We start from the raw sequence: 20,884 nt of genomic DNA, 5'->3' as shown, positions 1-20,884 counted from the left end.
TCCCAGGGCACGGGGCTCCTCCCCCCTCAGCCACAGTCGTTCCCGGCTCCCGCAAAGGGAAGGCGCACGCGGCCACTGTGCCCTTGCTGGAGCTGAGGGACTAGAAACGAGGGGAACGCACGTGTCAGAGTAATGGTAAAAATTTTATTAGCGTAACTGCAAGAATTTTAAATGGACAAAGCAGAGTTAGAAGTTTACAAGGGGGAAAAAAAAAAAGGAAGGTATCAAATTAACTGTCGACCCAGAGGAGAATCCCCCCCCCCCCCAGCCCAGCGAGGATGTGCTTGGAAAGGGACCTTTCTGCGCTGACGGCTCTCGGCGCAGGGCAAGAGCCCACGAGCCTGGAGAGCGCTGTAAAGGGAGCGCTAAGGCCTTTACGGGCAAAACCCTGCGAGGAAACAGTGACATGGCCAAGCTCAGCTACCTCACCTCTGCCTCCGCACACGGCCCCTCAGCTCAAACAAGGGGCTGGGGACCAGCAACGTGTGGCCACCTCCCGAGGGCAGGTACCACCACTCTCTCCTCCGGACATACCTGAGGACCTGCAGCAGTGTTAGCCCGTCTCACAGGTCCTTCCCGCAGCACCACGCACTGGCGCAAACCCCCTCGCACCTGGGCTACCACAACACATCACCCTCCCCCTTTGCTCTGTGCAGCACCTTGGCCCTTCTAGTCTAAAACTGAAGTTAAATCATAGGCATTTTTGACATCCACATTGGCAGCAGGCACCACAAAAGTAATTATTTGGCTGAGCGGCATCTGTGCAGCATCCCAGCATGTCACAAACCAGATGAATCCAGGAAAAACTCAACATTTTGCTCAGGAGATAACTTGTTTAATGATCTCCGCTTAGCATTAATGATAGAAGAGTTCCCCTTATTGGTACTGGCCTACAGTACCACCACCACACTTCTGTGGCACCTTGCATCCAAGGTTTTCCCCGCACTCCAGAAATTTCAGTGAAGTAAGCCTCAACAAGCAGTGAGGTAGGTTAAAGGATCCCCAGACTCAGGGAAACTGAGGCACATGATTACACAGTTTGGTAGGTGTCGCACAACGAGTGCTAGTGCCAGAAACGGCACTCCAACCTTCTCACTCCCCGTCCTGCACGAAGGCTTCTTGTCCTCTTGGGGCCAGAACAAGTTGATCTTTTCAGCAAGATAACCACACATAGATTAGAAATACTCATTTTAAGTAAAATTGATTTCAAAAATAAAATGACAAATTTGTAAGTTTTCTTGCCTCTTGGGCTGTCCAAAAGCCGCACTCAGCCCAGCTGACGTAGCTTTAGTTCTAGTGCTTCCACAGGTCCCTTTGCTTTAACAGCTACAAACTGAGGCTCATTTGTACGGCAATCTAATGAAAAGTAGTTGCAATGATTTAAGCAGGGTAGTGAAGCACCAAGCCAAGATTACATGGAACAGTAACTGGGGAATCCCAGCCTAAAAAGCCTGGCTTGTTTCTGACACGGTCACGCCAGATCCCCAACGTATCTACCAAGGTAAAACCGTATGCCCTGACATTACCCATTCCAATAGTAATATTGCTGTAGTATTCTGGAGTATAATCCCAAACACTGCTCCCTGGGCTGCTTTGGCTGTTACCACAGAACACTGTAGAGTATTTCAACATAATATTCAACCTTCTATAGAAGGCACCCTCCAGCCAGAGATCTAAAAGTGCTTCAGCAAACATGAACTAAGCCTCACTATAACTTCATGAATCCAGGCAAAAATGCCCCCATTTTACAGATGGGGAAACTGAGGCACAGCGAGGTTTAATAACTGGCCCAAAGCTACACAGCTAGTCAGGAACAGAGTCTGTATCTCCCAACTTTTCCTCCTTTTCTTTAGTCACAAGACCATTATTCCACAGGAGAAAAGGAACCCTTCCCCAATTAGCCCTGCTCTGATTTCAGATGGCTGAAGAAGAGAAACTGAGGGTGAAGCTCTGAGCTCTTGCCCCCTGCAGCATCATATTAAGACTCACTATAACATCCTGGAAGCTAGGCTTTGGGAGAAAGGCAGGTGATTCAAATACAGCAGTTTACAGGTTACAATAAAAACCAAAAAACACACTTTTAGGTGACCCAGAGGAGGAAGGGGAGGGGGGAAGAAAAGAAAAAAAAAATTAAAAAAAAGCTATTCACAGTTCACCTGCCTGTGCTAGGAAAAAAAAAAAATACAAGTCACATTCCCTTCCCCATAGATTCCAGCCCCTCCCAACCCGCAATAAAAGGAAAATACTCAATGTTAGTTAGGTTTAACAAAGCGTTGAGGTTACAGATGCAGTAAACCAGCACAACTGGCACGCTGCCTAGAACAGCGCAGCTCGAGATATAAAAGTTGCTTTCTTAAAATCACTTCAAAACCCATTTCTGTATAAGAGGATTAAAAGTAAATTAGATATGAAATCAAAATCAGTGTAGAAATCTACAGTTCTTATCAAAGAGAGGATACAGTATTCACTTTGATAGCAAAACCACAAGTGTGTCACACACTTGACCCAAGGGACTTGTTATACCAGTAACAGTCAATATAAAAGGTTATTGCTCTAGTGTCTCTCAGTAGAACATGTTTAACAAGAGCACAGAAAAGGGAAATACCAAAGGCTGACAGGTCTCATTAGCAAAGAGAGGAAGAAGAAAAGATATCATCTGGAGCTTTTTTTTCCTGGCTTCCTAAACCCCTCCACTTCTCCCCGCTCCTGTGACTGTTTTCAGGCCCTGGTAGGTGGGAGATTTTCAGGCCAGATACCCACACGTCACATTTGCTCATGGCAGGGATGGATGGGAAAGGCTGTGCCCTAACCTCTCTGCACCTGCTTTTAAAGAAGGGAGGATGCCAGCCTCTTCCTCTCTCCTGGAGGCAGCCAGCAAGGGGAGCAGAGGCCCTGAGCAGGCCTGGGTGCTGACAGAGGAGCCCTGCACAGGATCCCACCCGCGGGAGCGCACATCAGTGCTGAGGGGCGATCGGGGGCTTCTTCCCCACCTCTTGCTCCAGCGTGCTGAGAACGGGCAGGGGATTACAAACCAGGAAAAAAAAAAAAACCCACACAGTAATGCATCAATTCCTCTTAAGAAAAAGTAAGTGGTATCAACTCCTTACAGTGTAATGGAACTGGAGAGACCCTTGCCGGGTCTTGGCTGCCTGTGCTGACGCTCTCATCTCAGTAAATCACACGTGCCACTTGGCTCTGGCGAGCAGAGCCAGGGTGGCGCCAAGATTACAGGGTGCCCTCGCTGCGCTATTGCTCGGACTGCATGAATGCACTCAAATGCCTCAGAGAGAGGTGTCAAAGCGGAGGGCTGTGTTGTCTGCAAGTGTCACGATTTGCTTGGAGAACTGACACAGGCTGAAAAGCACTGGCACAGATTCCTCCTGCCAGGAGGGGGCTGGGTGAAACCTCCCTGCCGAGCCCCGGGGCCGAGCTCGGCTGTCAGTCACACACGCAGACACACACACACGCACTGTAATGAGGGGACTCAGCCTCTCTCTGCTGAGATACAGCAAGGGCATTTCCAGTTTAATGGTCCATCTCATCTCTGGATCTACTGCCTCTCCATAGCAGCAGCAAGCACTCCCACCCCACCCCCTCCCCTTCTCCCCTGCCTGGTAAGGTTTCTAAATCACAGTAATGTTCAAAGAGACAGAACTGCCAAGGGGGTGGCAGAAAGATGCTTAGCTCCCCTCTATGATGCCTCTAACAGAAGAGCTTGAGAAAGCAGTTCTGACAGTAGGGCTTGTCGTTTTGTTCTTTGAAGGTTCCTTTGTTGAGCTGCTTGAGGCAGAAGGCACAGACAAAGTGTTCGGGGTGAAATTTCTTGCCCATCGCAGTGATGCAGCGTCCTGTGATAGGCTTCTGGCAACCGGAGCACAGCGAGCCGCGACGCTCGTGGTAATGCACCTCGCAGTAGGGCTGCCCGTCATGCTCGAAGAAGCTGCCGTTAATGAATGGTGTGAAACATTCCTGCAGGAGGAAAAAGCAGAAGAGAACAGACTGTGTAACAAGCCGGGGACCTGGGCAGCTCCACAAGCCTCCTCTGCCCTGTGGCCCAATCTAATAGTGCTCTGGACTGGGCGAACTGCCACTTCCCAGCACACACCCTTGTTGTCCAAAGAGCCAACCTCTGTCCACCAAGAAGAGAGTTTCCAAGGCTGAGAGAGGGACAGACATAGCAAGGGAAATAAACATGTCCCTTCCCCCCCAGTTGGCTTCACTAACACATGGAAAATAAAACAAATGAGCTACCACATATGTGTCCCATTAGCAGGAAGGAGAAGACACCTTCCCTTGAGACAGGAAACACTGCATGTACCCTTTGCACAGGATCTTCTATCCTGAAACATCTCTACCAGGCACACGCAGAGGCCACATCACCACTGGGAGAAACCCCTGCTTGCTTTACAGTGCTAATAATTTTGAATGGATGAAGAGAAGAGGACACGTGTGCTTATTAGTGTCCAATGCTCCTTCCTCACCCCAGCATCAAGCTGCTGAACATGCAGCACTTCCAAACCTGCCCTTGAAGCATCCACTCACGTTCCCCGCAGGACCGGGGAGACTCTCCTCCTTGTACGGGGCGGGGACTGAGGCAACAGGGCGTGGGGAAGAGTCAAGGACCCTGCTGGGCTCACTCAGCTCACCAGCAGCAAAGCCCAGAGGAGAAGCCAGATTTCCAGAGTCCTGGTTTTGCTCAGCCCCAGACCACCCTCCTCCCCAGGGAGGAGGTGCACACGGCTGGACCTGACACATCCAGCAGAGAGCGTGTGTAGCCATGAATAGCTGAACAGGGATTAATGCAGTTTGTCTGCAGTGAGTCCATGACTTTTCTAACACTGACATTGACGATTAGTTCAATAAACAGTCTCCTCCTTCAAACAGCAGGAGAGCTGAAGTCAGCTCTGCTTTAGCAAAAACAGGAAGAGAATCCTGCCTTGTGTCCTGGAAGACGTCAGTGCTGGCCCCACTAATACATGCAGTGCGGTGGCACGAGGGAAGGAAAGCAGGGCTGCTTGAGAGAAGTCTGAACCCAGCTCCAAGCAGGTGCAGCCCTCTCCAGCCCCACAGTCAGGACTGCAGTCTTCTGCCCCCATTCTCCACACACCACTGCCGGAGCCACAGTCAGTCCCAACAGCTCCATGACAGCCCACTGGCTGCACCGCAGAGAGCGGAGTGGTGCTCTGAGCACCGCACCGGCAACCAGGAGCTCACAGTTCTGCTGCTGACCCTGGTCTCTGTCTCTTCCTGCTCTAGGAAATACTGGCTGATCCTTGCTCTTCTCTTGGGGCCTGTAAGAGTTAATATCAGCAAGGCTCTCTGAAAGAGTGCCAAGCATTTAATCTGCAGTATTCCTGTTTATTATGCCTGTTGTATGGAGCCTGCCACTATTTCACTGACTTGCATGTTTGTCTGAGCGAGGTCAGTCTTATTAGTTTACATTGTCAGACTGAACATTGGAGGAAGATCCTCAAAATCTGATTGCTAAGGCAAGTGCTTAGAGAGAAGCTTAGCTTATAATTATCTAAAGGTCACAGAAAATGTCTCTGTTTATCTGTGAGCTGCTGCAGAAGCCCATAATTGCAGCTGAGAACAAAAAGAGCAAAGCAACTAGAAAGTTTAATGTAAACAGGCAGAGGAACAAGAAGGTGTTTGGTTGCTGACATGTTTTTATCTTGTGGGGATGGCTGCCCTTCACTACCCCACAGGCGCCTTCTCCTGATAAGAGACCAGATGCCTGCAGGGCAGAAATGACAGGGGTTGTACAGCAGCAAAGGACCTTGGGGCTCTTACCCGACAGACAAAGCATTCGGGGTGCCACAGGGTGTTCAAGGCAGAGATGTAGTTTTCCAGGATAGCCCGGGCACAGCCTCCACACTTGGGAGCAAACATGTCAAAGTAGTCCTTGCGGCAATAGGCCTTGCCATCCTTCTCATGAAATCCTGCCGGAGGAAAAGAAGAGAGCCAAAGAGCATTAGCTCCTGATCTTTAGTGATGGGCAGCCAAGCTCTGTGGGGTAACCAGAGCAGCTACGATCATCCTTCCCCCTGCCCATGCACATACACACAGCAGGCAGCTGTCCCTCACTCTGCTGCCCTTCCTGCTCCTTCCTATTCAGGGAGGAAAGGAGATGATGGCTACCATCCTTCCCCCAAGGACAGCTATTTCCCTTGGCACTTCCATCTTCAACAGTTCCCCTATCATCTCTCAGACTCTCCCCTAGCAGCAGCTCTGCCTTACACACGCATCTGCAGTTCAAGGCAGCAGATATTTTCCCCCTTGCATAAAGCAGCCATACCTTCAGGTCCAAAGAAAGCTCCACACTGGGCACAGAAGAAGTGTTCAGGGTGCCATGTCCTGTCCAAAGCCGTCACCACTTTCTGTTCAGAAGATGACACAAAGGGCACGTCATGTAAATTATGGCTTCAGCATAGAGCTAAGAGGCGGGGGGTGGGGAACATATTACACTGGTGCTGACAACAGCATGCATTAAAATAGAGCGTCCTTAAAGAGCTGAGTAAATTACCTCCTGCCTCTGGCTGGTTCAAGCTCTCCCCACCACACACTTTTTTTCTCTTTCTTTTTTTTAAACCCTAAAAGGATCTTACACACTGCTCCCTCCCTTATACAGGGCCCCATCCAGCTCTCAAAATTACTACTGGTGCCTGTTAGCACAGACTACCAACAGAGAAAAGCTGGAGAATCATTACTCAGTGTGGTGGTCTGCAGGATCACAGCTTTAGGGAAGGTAAGATGACCGACAGGACCAGGCTGGCTCAAGTTGTCTCCCTTTCAGAGCCAGCACAAAGGAAAAATAGAAATCCCCAAACAAAACTTTTTATCTGGGACACACGGGTGAAGCAGAGGTTTTTAAACACCAAGGCCAGCAGCACCCTGCCAGCCCTAAGCCCCCCAGGAACTCACATCAAGGATCGGCCCATTGCAGTAGTAGCAGCGAGGGGAGAAGAGGTTGTGATAGTCCTTCTCACAGTAGGGTTGACCATCCCGCTCAAAGAAGTTCCGTGACCCAATCTCCTCCTGGCAGTGGGTGCAGACGAAGTGCTCAGGGTGCCAGGTCTTCCCCATGGCTGTAACTACCTGTTGGGAAGACAAATCATGAAGGACAACTCTATTTCCTTCTCCCCTACATCACACGACAAGATACCAGCTGGAGGACAGCAAGAATGGCAAGTTCTACTACTCAAGTGAGCCCTGGACTGGGGTAGCATGAAAACTGAATTACCTATCATCTCAGGAGAGGGCAGTCCCTCAAGGGCAGGGTAGAGGTCACTGGAGGAGCTTACAGCGTACCTAGCCAGTGGATAAATAGAGTACTTCAGTTTCTCCAGCATCTCCAGTCCCTTCAGCCTCACGAAACAGCCCTCCCCACTACTCCCAGCTGCAGCCCAAGAGTCAGCAATGAGACAGCGCCTTCGACTCACCTGCCCAGCAATAGGCTTCTTGCAGGCTCCACAGACGCCTTTGGCAACTGTAGCTACACCCAATTTGTTCAGGTCAGACTGGAGACTTCCCAGCATGGTGTCCAGCTGGCTGCCAGGTTTGGGGGCTGTGGATGGAGGGGAGCTGCTTCCTGCTTTCCCCTGTGCCATGAACTGCAGGGAAGAGAAACGAAGACTGTAAGGCAAGTGCTGCTGTGCTTCCAAGGGAAACGCCTGCTATCGCTGCCAGAGGCTCCTCTGCACAGACGGGCAGGAGATTGCTAGGAGATGGCTTTGCTGTCTGCAGAAGGCACCAAGAGCCAGGATCAAACACACACACGTATTCTGCCCAAGTAGGCGACATGCACAGACCCCGGGACATGTAACAACGGAGCTGTGAACTGAGGAGTCACCTTTCCTTCACTGCTCATGTGGCAGAAATTACCAGCAGATCCCAAGCAGTCAGTACGGTGCTCTCTAAGCCTCTGCCAAAATTCTCCCTTTACCTCATCAGCTCCTGGCCAGCTGACAAAGCAGAGATGCCACCCAGCAGGCCCCTTCCCCTTGACCTCTCTCTATTCCTACGCAGTTGTTGCTCTCTCTCAGCTGACACTCTCTCCTCCCTGATAGAGATCCCCCTCTTCTTCCTCACCCCCTCTGCCCTTCAGCTAGAATATCTTTCCCTTTCCCCTCCCTCCCCCTGCACTGCTTTTGCACATCATCTTGCCAAGTCTCTTCTGCCCCATCTGAGGCACTGGAAGCACCAAGAAACAATTCCTTTAAAGTTGCCTCTCATCCTGTATTTACCTACGGACAGGGCAGCACGTCCACAGCAGAGCCCCAGCAATGGGATGCCAGTGGAAACACTGCCGTGTTTACTGCGTGACCTCTGGAAACGCACGGGGGTGGGAGGAAGGGGATTAAGACACTTCTCTCAGAGACCATTTCTGGAAATCACACCATCACAGTACACACAGCTTGGAAAGGCTTCTCAGAGGAGGGAGGAGGGAAATGTTTTACTAAGGTTCATAACTCAGGAAGAAAGTGTATGTTCTTTGAACACTAAACGCTCCTTCATTACCCAGGCAAACTGCAGTAGTAAAATGCAGATTATTTTAGCTAATTCTGCACTACAATAGCTACTGTCAGGTTTAGAGAAATCCAAAGAAGTCCCTCCCTGAGATACGGGTCTGGAGCACATGGGTTTCTCTTACTAAGAGGAGGAGTTAAAACAGACATAAAATCGCCCACCAGCCTGCTGCCATCACAGCCAGGGGACAAGGAACATGCTGAGGTTCTTTGGAGCCGTGGCAGATTCTGCCCTTCCAGGCACAGAAGCAGCTCTATTCCCCATCCCGCAGCTAGTAATGCTTGGAGCTGACTAGTTTACTCAATGTTAAATGCTTGTTTTTGCTTGTTTGTAATAAAATTCTCATGATATACGTAGTTTTAGCCCCTCATGAGTCTTGCTTGCATGCAGCACAACTGCCAGGGAAGCCAAAGGCACCCTTCCTCCCCTCCTCACTGCTCCCAGCCATCTCCACAACTAGCTGCCTCTCCTAGTCCAGCAGCTCAGAACAGCCCCCTCGCACCCCCGTGTCCCCCACCTAAAACAAACCCTCCGCTGGGCAGTGGTATTCGCTACCACGTGGCTACAGCAAAGGTCTCCAAAGTGTACCACTGCCGGGACGCTGCTCACGGCAGAGATTCAACAAGGCGCTCTCTATATACAAAGCCAGGCCAGAGCCAGCACAAAGCCAGGGCTTCCTGCAGGAGGAAAAGGGCTGGACTGTGTCAGGAGAATCCTATCTGCTCTCATTTTACCAGGGGCTTGTGCCACCAGGCAGGGCAGGCAGACACAGCAGAGACAAACGATAACTGCTATTTGGAGAGAGAGTAGATGGGATGAATTCAACATATAGCAAGAGAGCATTTTTTCACCCTTGCCTGTGGGACCACACGTTCCCGCGAGCCACAGCTAGCCTCAGTGCAGGCACATCCATCTCTGGACACACTAACTTCTACCCTGGCCTGGTGGTCCAGCCTTTTCAAGAGCTCACAGATGAGTCCCCATCTGAAAGAGGTTGTTTCCATCTCCTGCACACAACGTCTGCCATTCACAGGGAACAACCAGCACAGCATCCACATAGACTCACCATGCAAAGGCCCTTAAAATCCCCACCCTCACTCACGAGATCTGCCATCACTCCAATTCAGCTACGGGCTTTGTGAGCAGCAAACCATGCACTGCAAGACGCCATCTACATTCACCACGCTGGGAGCTCCAGGAGCAGCTCCCAGCAGCATCTGTCTCAGTCAACCCCCAGAAGAGCACACCATGCTGAGAGGAAAAAGAAAGGAGGTCCTGCCTTCTCAGGGGTAAGGGGACCCAGGGGTGCATGAGAGGCCCGCTGAGCGGCACTGCGGACAAGGGGAGGAGCAGAGGTCACCTGCAAAGAACAACAGTTCAAGATGCAGAGGCGTTTCCTTCCCTCTGTCGAGACCTGCCTGTACAAATAATACTGTGCAGCTCCTCCAAAATCCACTCACGTTGTGGACACCTGTCTAAATGGTCAAACAGAGGAAGGACTGCCGATTTGGCCTTCCAACTTTTGAGACGTTTGCCATCTTTTTCTCCATGCTTACCTCCTTCCCCCCCCCCCCCACCCTGAGATTCTGGTAGGGAGAGTTGAGGACTGTGCGTTAGAGCTAATCCCTTTGGCTCAGGGAGAAATAGAGTCTACATAGTCCCTGCTGCACAAAGTGCTCAGCAGGACAGACAGGAACCACACACAACAGCAGATTATTGCAATGACATGTACTTTTTAGTGCTAAACAGGGACAGCTGGGATTGATCGGGTATTGTCAATGGCTTCCCTCTTCCATCAGGCAATTCAGTACCAGCCTTTACCCAAAATTACATCTACTGAGCTATCAAGTTGGGAGCAGTGGTTAGACTGAAAGACACACTACTGAACAAGGAGAAGAGAAGGAAGCCTGCCTGCACCTGTGGGAAGAACAGGTCATCTTCGGTCTGACAGCCAACAGAAACGACTGTCCTGGCGTTAGGGATCCAGGTCTGGGGAGAACAGGAGTGCCTAGGATCTTCAGAAGGAGGGGTGCCCACAACAGAAAGCTCATGATAATCATCATCAGAAGTTTCCCACGGGAACAGAGGCTGAGGAGCCAAGCCGAAAGAAGAGGAGACGGGACTAGGAGCTGAGGTAGATGGCACATGGGAAGGCTGAGGTGGGAGTGGAAGGAAAGGTGCAGGGCCAAGGACACAAGAGGGAGCAGCAATAGCAGGCGCTGTCTTTGCAGCTTCTTTAGAAGGCTGGAGCGGGGGAGAGGCTGAAACAGAGATCGTCCTCCTCGGGGGGAGTGGGGATTCTGGCAGAAAGACCACCTAGAAAGACACGGAGGAAGAAGAAAGGTGAACAGATCCAAAGAGGAACCAACACACACTTCCTGCAGCAGGAAGGCTGGCAACCCGGAACAGGCAATGACACAATCTTTGCTGCCTAGTGCTCTCCCCACTTCCTTTTCTGAATCTCCTTCATTTCACATCAGAGCACAACTAGGAAAGCAGGCCAACCTCACTGCCACAACCAAGCAGAAGTGGGTAAAAAGAGGCCGCTGGTTGTTATTCAGCATCTTTATCTGAGAAGGAAAAAGCAACAAGAAAGCAACCTCACAGAGAAGACAACTAGAAAACTTGTGTCTCCATGTGGCTTAAGGAAGAACATCATCTTATACCCAAAACTTCATGCACAGCCACAGTACTGGGGAAAACAAAGCATGCCTCTACTGACAGGCATCCCAGTATGGTTTTAAAATAAATCCCATGTGGACGTTTGATATGCAATAGCAGCAGATTGCCCAAACAGATACTGTCACCACCATCCTCTGACATCACTCCAATTCCTGAACATTAAGAACTCAGGACCTGAGAGCTGGCTCCCTTTCAGATCAGACAAGGGTGAGTAGAAAGGATTACATCTTCACTTCACATTGCTTAGTACAGTCAGAAACTTAATCTGCACCCCCGCACAATGCTACCTGAACAGAGGGATGTGCTGGAATTTCCCAGTCCACGTCCCTGCTCTCTACCTTCTCTACTTGCTGTCCTCCATTCTGATCCTCCCTTTGGGGTCTAGCAGTGATAATGACCCCCTCTGTCAGCCAGTCATCCTGGCTTTTCCACTCTTCCTGTTCCTGTTTAGCGATGCCCAGTCTGTCCTGCAGCTCTTCAATCAAGCGATCCTGGGACTCAGTCTTGTGAAATATGGCAGGACCTAGTTTACGCCTTGGAGAGAGGTCACGATACATTGGATGCACATTCCCGGTCTCTTTTGTCCTCTTGATTACAGACTTAATCTAAATGACAAAGGTAATAATATCAGCAGAGAAGAGCAATGCAAGAGCAAGCCCCAAGATGCAACAGCACAAATTCAAACCATTAGTGACAACTGTGAGCTGGAGGAGTGATGACATGTACTCCGCAATGCCAAAATTCCTCTTGGCACAGCCCAGAACACTGACTCAGTGCAAGGAAAAACCCCGTAAGGCTAATCACAGCAGCCAAAAATAACTATCTAGAAAAGGAAGTAACCAGCGGGAAGCCAAGATATGAGGTGCAGCAAGACCACTCCACAGAGCATTAAAGAAACCTCAGCATAACAGTGACACACAGCAGTCTCTCTGCATTTGCCCTTTACAGGCATAAGATTCTTGGTCGGAGATGTCTGGTGCACAAAGAGGACTGCTAGTGCTGGAAGGAACAGTAACAGCTCCCGCCCTGATACCTAAAAAGGCAAGCGGAGCAGAGGAGCTGCCGTCTCGAGCCAGGTGTGAAGCAGCCTTTTAACTTTTCAGAGCATCTATGGATCGAGCATTTGTCCTATCCCAGTTAAGGAATAAAAGTCCGTTTCACAGGACAGTCCTTAAGATCTGCCATGTTCTGTGCTGCTGGCCAACATGCAGAAGAGACCACGAGATAAAGCAAAGGGTTTCAGACCTTCACAACATGCAGCTGTCAGTAACATTGCTCAAAACCGCATGCTGTTAAGAGCGGGTGAGCTCTGGGTGCACTCACACCACACACGAAATGTTAGTGCACTACCAGGACAGTCCTAGCTAGGACTCGTCCTACTCCTACATTCACTCTGTGCCTGCCTGGCCTGATGCAGAAATCCTCTCAATTGGTGGCTTGGAGACGCACAGCAGATCCCATTCGGCTTTCCAAACATTCTCAGGTGCCTCTGGAACAACTGTAGGGCTTCTGACTTGCTCATTTTCCTGGTCTCTGGCTTTATTGGTGTTAGTACCTGCCTTCTTAGGAGTTCTCTCTCTGCTCTGCCTCTTCTTGGTCAGATCAGAACAGACATCTACCTTGATTTCATGTGGTGCTTCAGCTTTTAGCTCTTGTCCTTGCTGCGCTACAAAGCCTAGCTGGTTTTTAGTGTCTGGGAGAACATCCCACCGATCCAGGGCCACAATAGAAGGCTCGTGCACAGGATTCAAGACACTGTCATTCTTTGCATGTACCTCTGGCACGTGCTCGGACAGCTGCAGGGCCCACAGCTCATCTAAAGCTGCTTCCACACTTCCGTGCTCAGAAAGGACTGAACTATCCCTGAATGCTCCCTGTCGATCCAGTTTCTTAGGTATCTTTCCCTTCCCTTGACCATTTATTCCAGCATTTGAAACTGGGACACTTGGGGTTTGGGGCTCTATTCTCTGCTCCTTCTTTTCAGTCTCTATCACCAAATCATATTCTAGGCCCTGGGCCTCCACATCGGTGGGTCTAGACAGAGGCTCCACACTGGAAGCCGGCACAGCCTGAGAAGCCTTTCTCGAAAGGTCAGGCTTTCTGCTCGGCCTAACTGAGCTTGCAAACGTCATCTGCTCCCCACGAACCGCAGAACTGGAAGAGATTCGTGGTGGCGGCACAGGGCCTGTTTGCAGCAGAGAGGGCACACGTGGAGGAGTGGCAGAACGCCCTGGCGGAGGCAGAACTACGCTGCTACTGCCTTCTTCAATGCGGAGGACTGCGGAGGGGGCAGATGCTGTCACTGCCAAGTCCCCACTGTGACCTGCAGACGGGGGTTTAGACTGGGACAGCACTGCCAAACTGTGAGGAGGGTTGTTGAAGTCTGCATTTGTTGAACTGGGAACCAGGTCTAGGGAGGGTTCAGAAATCAGAGACATAGTGGAACTAGTCTGCAGAGAGGAAACAGAAAGAATAAGAAGAGAAAGAGATAAAGACAGAGGTAAGGGGGGAAAAAAAAAACCAAAGGAATTCAGTCTTAGAACAACTGTGACCTTCAAAAAAAGAGCCATGTTGATCCAAAGCCTTACTTCCAGGAGTAAATAAGGAAAGTGGGATACGAAAGAGCAAAACCAGCGTGACACTGTGCTGATCTTTGCATAAGATCAGGAAAGACCGAGTTACACAGTCATCAGGACCCTTTCCCCATGCCCTCTGTCCAAGTGACAGCTCACGTGCCCACCTGCAGCTGCGATGAGCGTGTGCAGGAGCTGCTGGGAAGCCAGCTACAAACCCAGGTGTGTCTAGACTGTGAGTAAAAGTCACATTAACAACTTACTCTGAGTGAAAACATGCACATTTTACATTTCAAAGCTGAAAAAAAGAAACCAATGAACAGAACAAACCTTGACATTTTGTTCTTGATACACTAATAAAGCTCTCCTGTTGGCGGAGTTCACAGCAATGAAAACAAAGCTTGGGGCAGTCACAGCAGGAGCAGATAACATGGGCTTTGTTCTGCTCAAATCATTAGTCTCACCTCAGATCTGACACACACTGACTCTCAAGGACTCTGTCACCTTGTGCCTTTGTAAGCTTTGCTTAGATGGGACAGATTAGCCTCTTCCCCTTAGGCTGAGGACTCCAGGTTTATGTTGTAACAAAATCAGTATTAATTTTGATCCAAAATACACTTTGACAAGATCAGTAACTGATATCAATTTTTTAGTTCTCCTTGACTTATAGGGTTTTTCAAAAACAAAATATCACTTGTCCTCCTTTCCCCGTTGTCAGTGGCTCCTGGCTGAACTCTAGGAGACAAAACGGCATTACTCCTTTTCCTTGAAAAGAAAGTCAGAACAGCAGCTTGGGCAAGTTCACACAGCAGGTCAAGCTAAAGCCAATGCTGAACCCTCCCAGTTTTAACGACCTATCCACAAAGGACTTCCAAACCCAACAGCTCCCAAGACCTGCTCTGATTCTTGGTCGCGTTCTTCAAAGAAGCCTCGAGACGTTAGATGCTCACGTCCTAAGGCAGCGGGGCACGTAACTTCCCTAAGCCCACGCACAGCATCTCAGCCTTCACTCACCTTTCTGGTTACTTGTCATGGACTAAAGAATAAAATTAACCAGAACTCGCACAAAATCTGCCAGTAGGTGGAAGAGACATATCCCCTCAGCAGACCTGTCCAGAGCTCGCACACGCGCACCTTTGTGAGGTCGGGCCCGCCGCGCTGCCGGGAGACGGCTCGCCCAAAGCCGAGAGCAGAAGGTGACTGCACTTCATCACAGGTCGCTCCCCACTTCGAGGAGCACAGCGCAAACCCACGCTCACAGCAGAGGAGAAAAGGACTAGGAAGTGCACTCGGTAGCTAAAATGGAGAGCACGTTTCCCGAAATTGCCCCCCTGCCCTGCATTTTCCCCATCTAAATGCGCCCGTGAATGTAACCAGTTTTTACATTGTGGTTCATATTTATTCAGAGTTTCCAAATTTTCTAAAATGCAGTCAGTCCTTTTCAAGGCAAGACAGTCATCTTGCTCAAAGGCGAATACTTCCAGTATATTAAATACATACTAGCTCCAAATTAAGAGCAATGGTTAAACACACAACAGCAACAGAACAGTTAAATACACGCACTTAGCTATGCAGCAACCAGGCATCACATTACACAGAAATGCCAGAGGATGAAAAACAAGTGCATTAGGTAATCTCAGTGCCAGCTGACTGATGGGATAGATAACCTAAATCAAATGGATTCTGTAGGCAAAAAGAATGAGCAACTCATTAAGTGAGCAAAAGAGAAGAGAAGGGTAATGCACCGGTCTGTAACAGCACCTTCTACTCTAGAGTACGAGGGAAACACCAACGCCACGTGCACACATCTGCTGGAACTTCTACTGCACCGTGGCCTTCCACCTCCAATTCATTACTCGTAATACTCAGTTTTTCTATCCTGTTTCTCTTGCAGCCACACACAGGCCTGGCACTCAAACGATAGCCTTCTGTCTTTCACCTCTGGAAAAGACTCCACTCTCTCCCTCACATCCTGCCACAGGTACAGACCAGAAATCCATTTTTACAGACCAGAAATCCATTTTTTCAGACAAGCTAACACTGCTGGCCAGCACAAACTGACAGGATAAAAACAAAGAACTGAACAGCAAATGAAGCAACCTGGAGGACAGGAAAAGGGAAAGTCACCATTAAAAAATCAGTGGCAATATTAACAAAAGGGAAATGAACAAGAAAAAAAACAACATGCTCTTGGTGCTTCAGGGAAGAATATTTAGCCACAGATGAGCTCAGTGCCTTGCAAAAATACTAATGCTGTTTTTATAAAGCCCAAATCTTAAAATCTTGTTGTATTTTAAGCATCCAGTTTGCTCTCAGAGCTCAGCCAGAAATTAAGCCAGGAAGGAGGACAGTACTACAGCAAGCCCCTAGATTTCACTAAGACTTGAATGAAAAGTTTCATGACTTTTCTCAAGATTGCAGAGCATTCGAACACCCACACTTAGAAATATCCCCTCCTGGTATCTCTGGGCTGGGTGAGGAGGTTCTCAGTTGCCAAGGGCTCACCTAGGAGCCCAGGCCAGCGGTAGCAGCCACACTGGGAGCTTGTTTCTAGCCCTGCTAAAAGCAGCAGGGGTGTGAGGCCACGGTCCCCACACTCCCATAGCGCGCGGAAGGAGCACAGTGGCAGGTACTGGTGGAAACTCTCCCCAGCTTCACAACAGCGTAAATTCAATCCTCGTTTTTTCCAACCAGATTGAACAGATGCTTATGGATATCCTGCGCTCAACCCTAGGATGTAATATATTAATATTGGAGAGAAAAAAGGCAACACTAAGGTGTCAATATTTGCGGATGACTAAACTCAAACTACAGTAAGTCTAGAGCAAATAGTGAGTAATTTCCTAGGCACAAAATCACGTACGTGGGCCAGAGCAGCAGATCGAATTCAATCCCAGGCAACGCAAGGCAGGTAAGGTCCTGCAGAGCACACGCGCTCACTGCCGGGTTTTGATTTCACACACTTGCTCGAAACACTGGGAATTGTAATCATCTCCGTGAAACGCACAGCATGAGTCAAAGGCACTAACATGAACGGTGGCACAGAGGTAATAATGAACAGACAGTTGTCTTTGAATGTCCTGTCTCCCCTCCTCACAGGACACTGCTCAGCTCTGGCTGCCTCCTCTAGAGTCACAGCAGGAGGACATGGAGTTCAGCACATGCAAGAAACACTGAGGATCAGCAGAATCTTCCATATGAGGAGAAACCAGAGAGTTAGGGACCTTTTTTAGGATTATAAAGCAGCCTTGCACATGTATATAAAAAAGTCAGATCCAGTCATGATCAAAATAGAGAATGCATTACATATTCAAACTCCCTCCCCATCTCAGAACAAATTTAAGAGAACCATTCAAGAAAGCTATAAGCGAACCATCTACAAGGAAAAAAAATATTTTTCATTTTGTTATGACTGTGGGTAAATGTAATCTCATGAAAAAAACTCCACAGTTAATCATCTAGTGTAAGAATGATAATACACCTATATGAATAAAGAACGTTTTCACTTATAAGTTATCCCAGGATATAAGCCAAGTGTTTCATGTACAAAAATTACCATGAGCAAATTTCTCCTCAGCTTATCCTATTATGGGGTTTTTCATGTGCTACTGGTGACTGAAGCAGCAGTAGCAGTTCTTATCCAATATAGTAATTAGATTTCCAAACAAGATTCTGGATGGTATTTGCCATCTTCCTCCCCTACAGGAAGCTCGGACATTAATCCCATTTTGATCTGAATAAGAGATACTGTTTTAAGATTGCAACCTTTGAAGTTCCCTGCTCTTTGGTACGAAAGCTTGAGTGCTCATACCACATGCCTGGAAGTCCCTAATGCACTCTCCTCAGGGAAAGCACATCAGGGAAAAATGTGCTGCAAGAAGGATGGTCATCCAAGAGAACAGAAGAGCCTGGTCTCTGTCAGGGAGCAGACAGGTGTCCCATGATCCCCTACTTCTTGTTAAGTTGCAGCACAGCAAAATAATTCACTCTGCACTGAGCAGTAACTAAGCTCATTATCTTTGGCAAACAGACGAACTACAGAATGGAAGGAAAAACAGTCCCCAGAACCGTCTCCCAGGCCAGCAATGAATTTATAGCAGCCAAGAACACCTACAGCAGCACTCAAAGTACAAATACCACCACAGGAATTTTCTCAGAGCAAGGAAGAGAGGTACAGAAGGCATTCTGGAGACCAAATAAGGTCAGCAGATGTGGCTAACAGGCAAGCAAGTCTGGAGGTGGGGAGGGCCAAGATGAAGTACCAAGTTTGTCATGACAGCGCACCTTAAAGTCAGAGAGAGACGCCATCAGTTCATCCAGTTCTCGGGTAGCTGAGGAGGCAGATATACGGGTCTGCTGCTGACTGGCCGTGACCCGCTGGGGGCTGCTCACCTCGCCTTGGCTCACAGTGATTGCAGGGCTGGCAAGAGAAAGGAACACGTTTCAGCAGAGTCCCTGGAAGATCCCCCAGGCTGGCAGTCCCACCGCCCCCCAGAACAAGCACAGCGCAGCACGTTTCAGCAGCGCTGACCACCACGGCCAGCCCTCCCCCAGGCCCAGCTTCTGCAACACATGCAGGCCTTGTCTCTCTGCCAAGTCTAGCATGAGCGTCCATGAACACCATCCGTTAAAGAATGGACTACGACCAAACATTCATTCTGTCAGATGGTGGGTTTTTGTGATCGGCTATAAATCCAAGTTTGAACAATATGCCTCTAGTAACATGACTCACTATGTATTTTTCATCCAGCAACAGCTGCAGGAGATTAAAAAGAGCACCAGCATCTTCACGCTCCTGCTCAATTTCCCACCCTTCAGACAAACCAACTCTTCTGCCTGTCACTTTCCTGCAGCATCTGTCCCTGCAATACAGTCGCTATTCCCATAATGGCTTGTCCCACCCCACCCAAGCGAGCAGCCACCAAAACAGTACTCACACTGGACTCGGCACAGAGCTCTCCAGCTCGTCCAGCAGGCTCTCCACGCTGGGACGCACATCTTCGATCCCACGCCCGCCGTTTCGCTTTGGCTTTTCTTTTGTAGGGGGAGCAGCCTTCCCTCCCACAGAGCTGCTGCCCTCCGGGATAACATAGTGAGGTCCAGTTGCACTGGGCAGTGATGGGCTTCTGCTGGCTTCATCTTTACAAAGAGGGAGGGGGAAAAAGTCATTTAGACCCCCAAGTCCATAAATGCACATAAATCAGAGGCAGGAGCAACAGGTTGCCCAGAGAGACCTTGTCAGTCTTTGAGGATATGGAGAGCTCAATGGGACAAGGTCCTCAGTAACCTAATTTTGAAATTAAGTTAGAGGCAACTTTGAAGGTGGCCCTGCTTTAAGCAGGATGCTGGACCAGAGTATTCAAAAGATCCCATCCAAACTAAATGATTCTATGACTGGAGTGAGGGATTTCAGTAAGCGTGTTGAAGGAAAAAATAGACTACTACTTCAGGAGTCAAACTATCCACAAAGCTAACACCAAATGTCTTGCTACTCCTTACCTGCTGGGAAGCCACTGGGGGGATTATGCTGAACGGCATTCAGTTCCAGGAGAAGCCTGTCCAGTTCTGAGAGATTGCTGCCCAGAGAGGAGCTTGTCATCGTGGGAGATGGTTCTGCAGACTTTTGCTTGTTGGGGAAACTAAAGATAAAAGGAGAGTGTGAAACTGAGACACAGCAGGAGGATGGAGGAACACTTAGATTCAAAGTTTACACATGTACTGTCTTTTTTTTTTTTTTAACTGATGCTTTTGTGTCTCATGGAAAGAAGATGCTTACTACGGAAACTCATTGCCAACACAGCTGCTGTTCAGCTGCATCTTCAGTTTGCTTAGCCACACCTTCAGCTGCCAGTCACAAAGAAATAGCAGCAAGGGGCAGGGCCTCAGATTTTAGGACTGCGCGTTGCACAGCCCTGTAGCAAAGAGTTAACAGGCTGCCGATCCAAGACGCACAGAACAGCAGCAGAACCACTAGCCGGCATCCAGGAAAATGACTTGTTTCTGCTGACATCACAGCAAGCAGGGAAAACCTCTGCCCTGAAGCAGGGGGATGTAGAGCCAGCACAGACTGGAGAAAGAGGGAACCAAAGCACAAACCTCAAGCTATCAACAACAGCCAAAAGCAGCAGGTTACGTGGCAGCCTCCTGCAGCATACAAGGTCTCTTTTCAAGTACTCAAACCCTTTTATTTGAGCAATTCTAACCAATTTATAAGGCGGCAATTTAAAATCATTTTCCACAGTGTTAAAGACACGAGCCTGTAAAGAAGTTTAACCATGCACAACTGTGCAAAATACTGGCTGTAATTACTGCTTATCCTATATGATAAGCAGTAATTACCTTTACCCACACACACATGCAAACTATTTCACAGCAAAACTTAGCACCAATACAGTGATTTTCAGGCACTGTAATAACAGTCTTCCCATCATCACTGGGAAGGAAACAATTTTCTCCTACTTTTACAAATGAACACTTTACTTCTAATGCTCTAATGGTTCTTATTGTATCAAAAAAGATAGTTTCCAAATCTAAAATGAGAACTTCCGTCTTGAGCACACTGCCAGATTATGCTCAGAAGGTTAATAAGCAACAAGCTTGAGGACTCTGATCCCTATAACACAAATAACAATTATGAAATTCCATACGGCCAGTTATTATTTTCCTCTTCAGACTAAGGACAAAGTTCACAAACGAGGTCTGAGGAGGGAATACTTCACCTAGTCACAAGTACACAAGCTACAATTCGCACCAGAACCAGGCCATGCCAGACCTTTGTACCGGCAGACTGTAATCATCTCTGTTTTGTATTAATTACATGTGGCCCTCAGCCCCCAGAAAACTGCAACAACTGCCTCCATGGGGCCATGTCTGGACACGCCTGCCAGCACCTTTACCTAGAATTAGTTCTAGCTGAAAGCAGCTTTTTGCTCAGCAGAAAGAGGTAGGCATGGCTGGAACGCATGACACCAGAGAAACGCTAGTCTGCACTCTGTAAGAAGGTGCCAGGACGGAGTGCCCTGCATGGGGAGATCGGAGATGGAGCACCAAGTCTGTTCCTCTCTCATCCGCAAGTCAACAGAAAGGTTAGTCCCACCGCA

General features: G+C 48.9%; 1 protein-coding gene across 4 annotated transcripts in view; it reads right to left on the bottom strand.

The window, feature by feature from the left end:
- Positions 1-124: 124 nt before the first annotated feature.
- Positions 125-20,884, bottom strand: part of PXN (paxillin) — a 47,831-nt gene continuing 27,071 nt past the window's right edge. For all 4 annotated transcript variants that reach the window (XM_064522278.1, XM_064522276.1, XM_026119047.2 and 1 more), the window contains 8 exons: positions 19,284-19,423; positions 18,722-18,923; positions 18,069-18,204; positions 7,443-7,613; positions 6,925-7,098; positions 6,299-6,380; positions 5,794-5,942; positions 125-3,969 (listed from right to left, as the gene is read on the bottom strand). In XM_064522278.1, the coding sequence (XP_064378348.1) occupies positions 3,703-3,969; positions 5,794-5,942; positions 6,299-6,380; positions 6,925-7,098; positions 7,443-7,613; positions 18,069-18,204; positions 18,722-18,923; positions 19,284-19,423 (1,321 nt within the window). In that variant the 3' untranslated portion in view covers positions 125-3,702. The remainder of the gene's footprint in view (positions 3,970-5,793; positions 5,943-6,298; positions 6,381-6,924; positions 7,099-7,442; positions 7,614-18,068; positions 18,205-18,721; positions 18,924-19,283; positions 19,424-20,884) is intronic.

This window comes from Dromaius novaehollandiae, chromosome 17, assembly GCF_036370855.1.
Source record: "Dromaius novaehollandiae isolate bDroNov1 chromosome 17, bDroNov1.hap1, whole genome shotgun sequence".
NCBI lineage: Eukaryota > Metazoa > Chordata > Aves > Casuariiformes > Dromaiidae > Dromaius > Dromaius novaehollandiae.
This window is presented reverse-complemented; position numbering and strand designations above follow the sequence as displayed.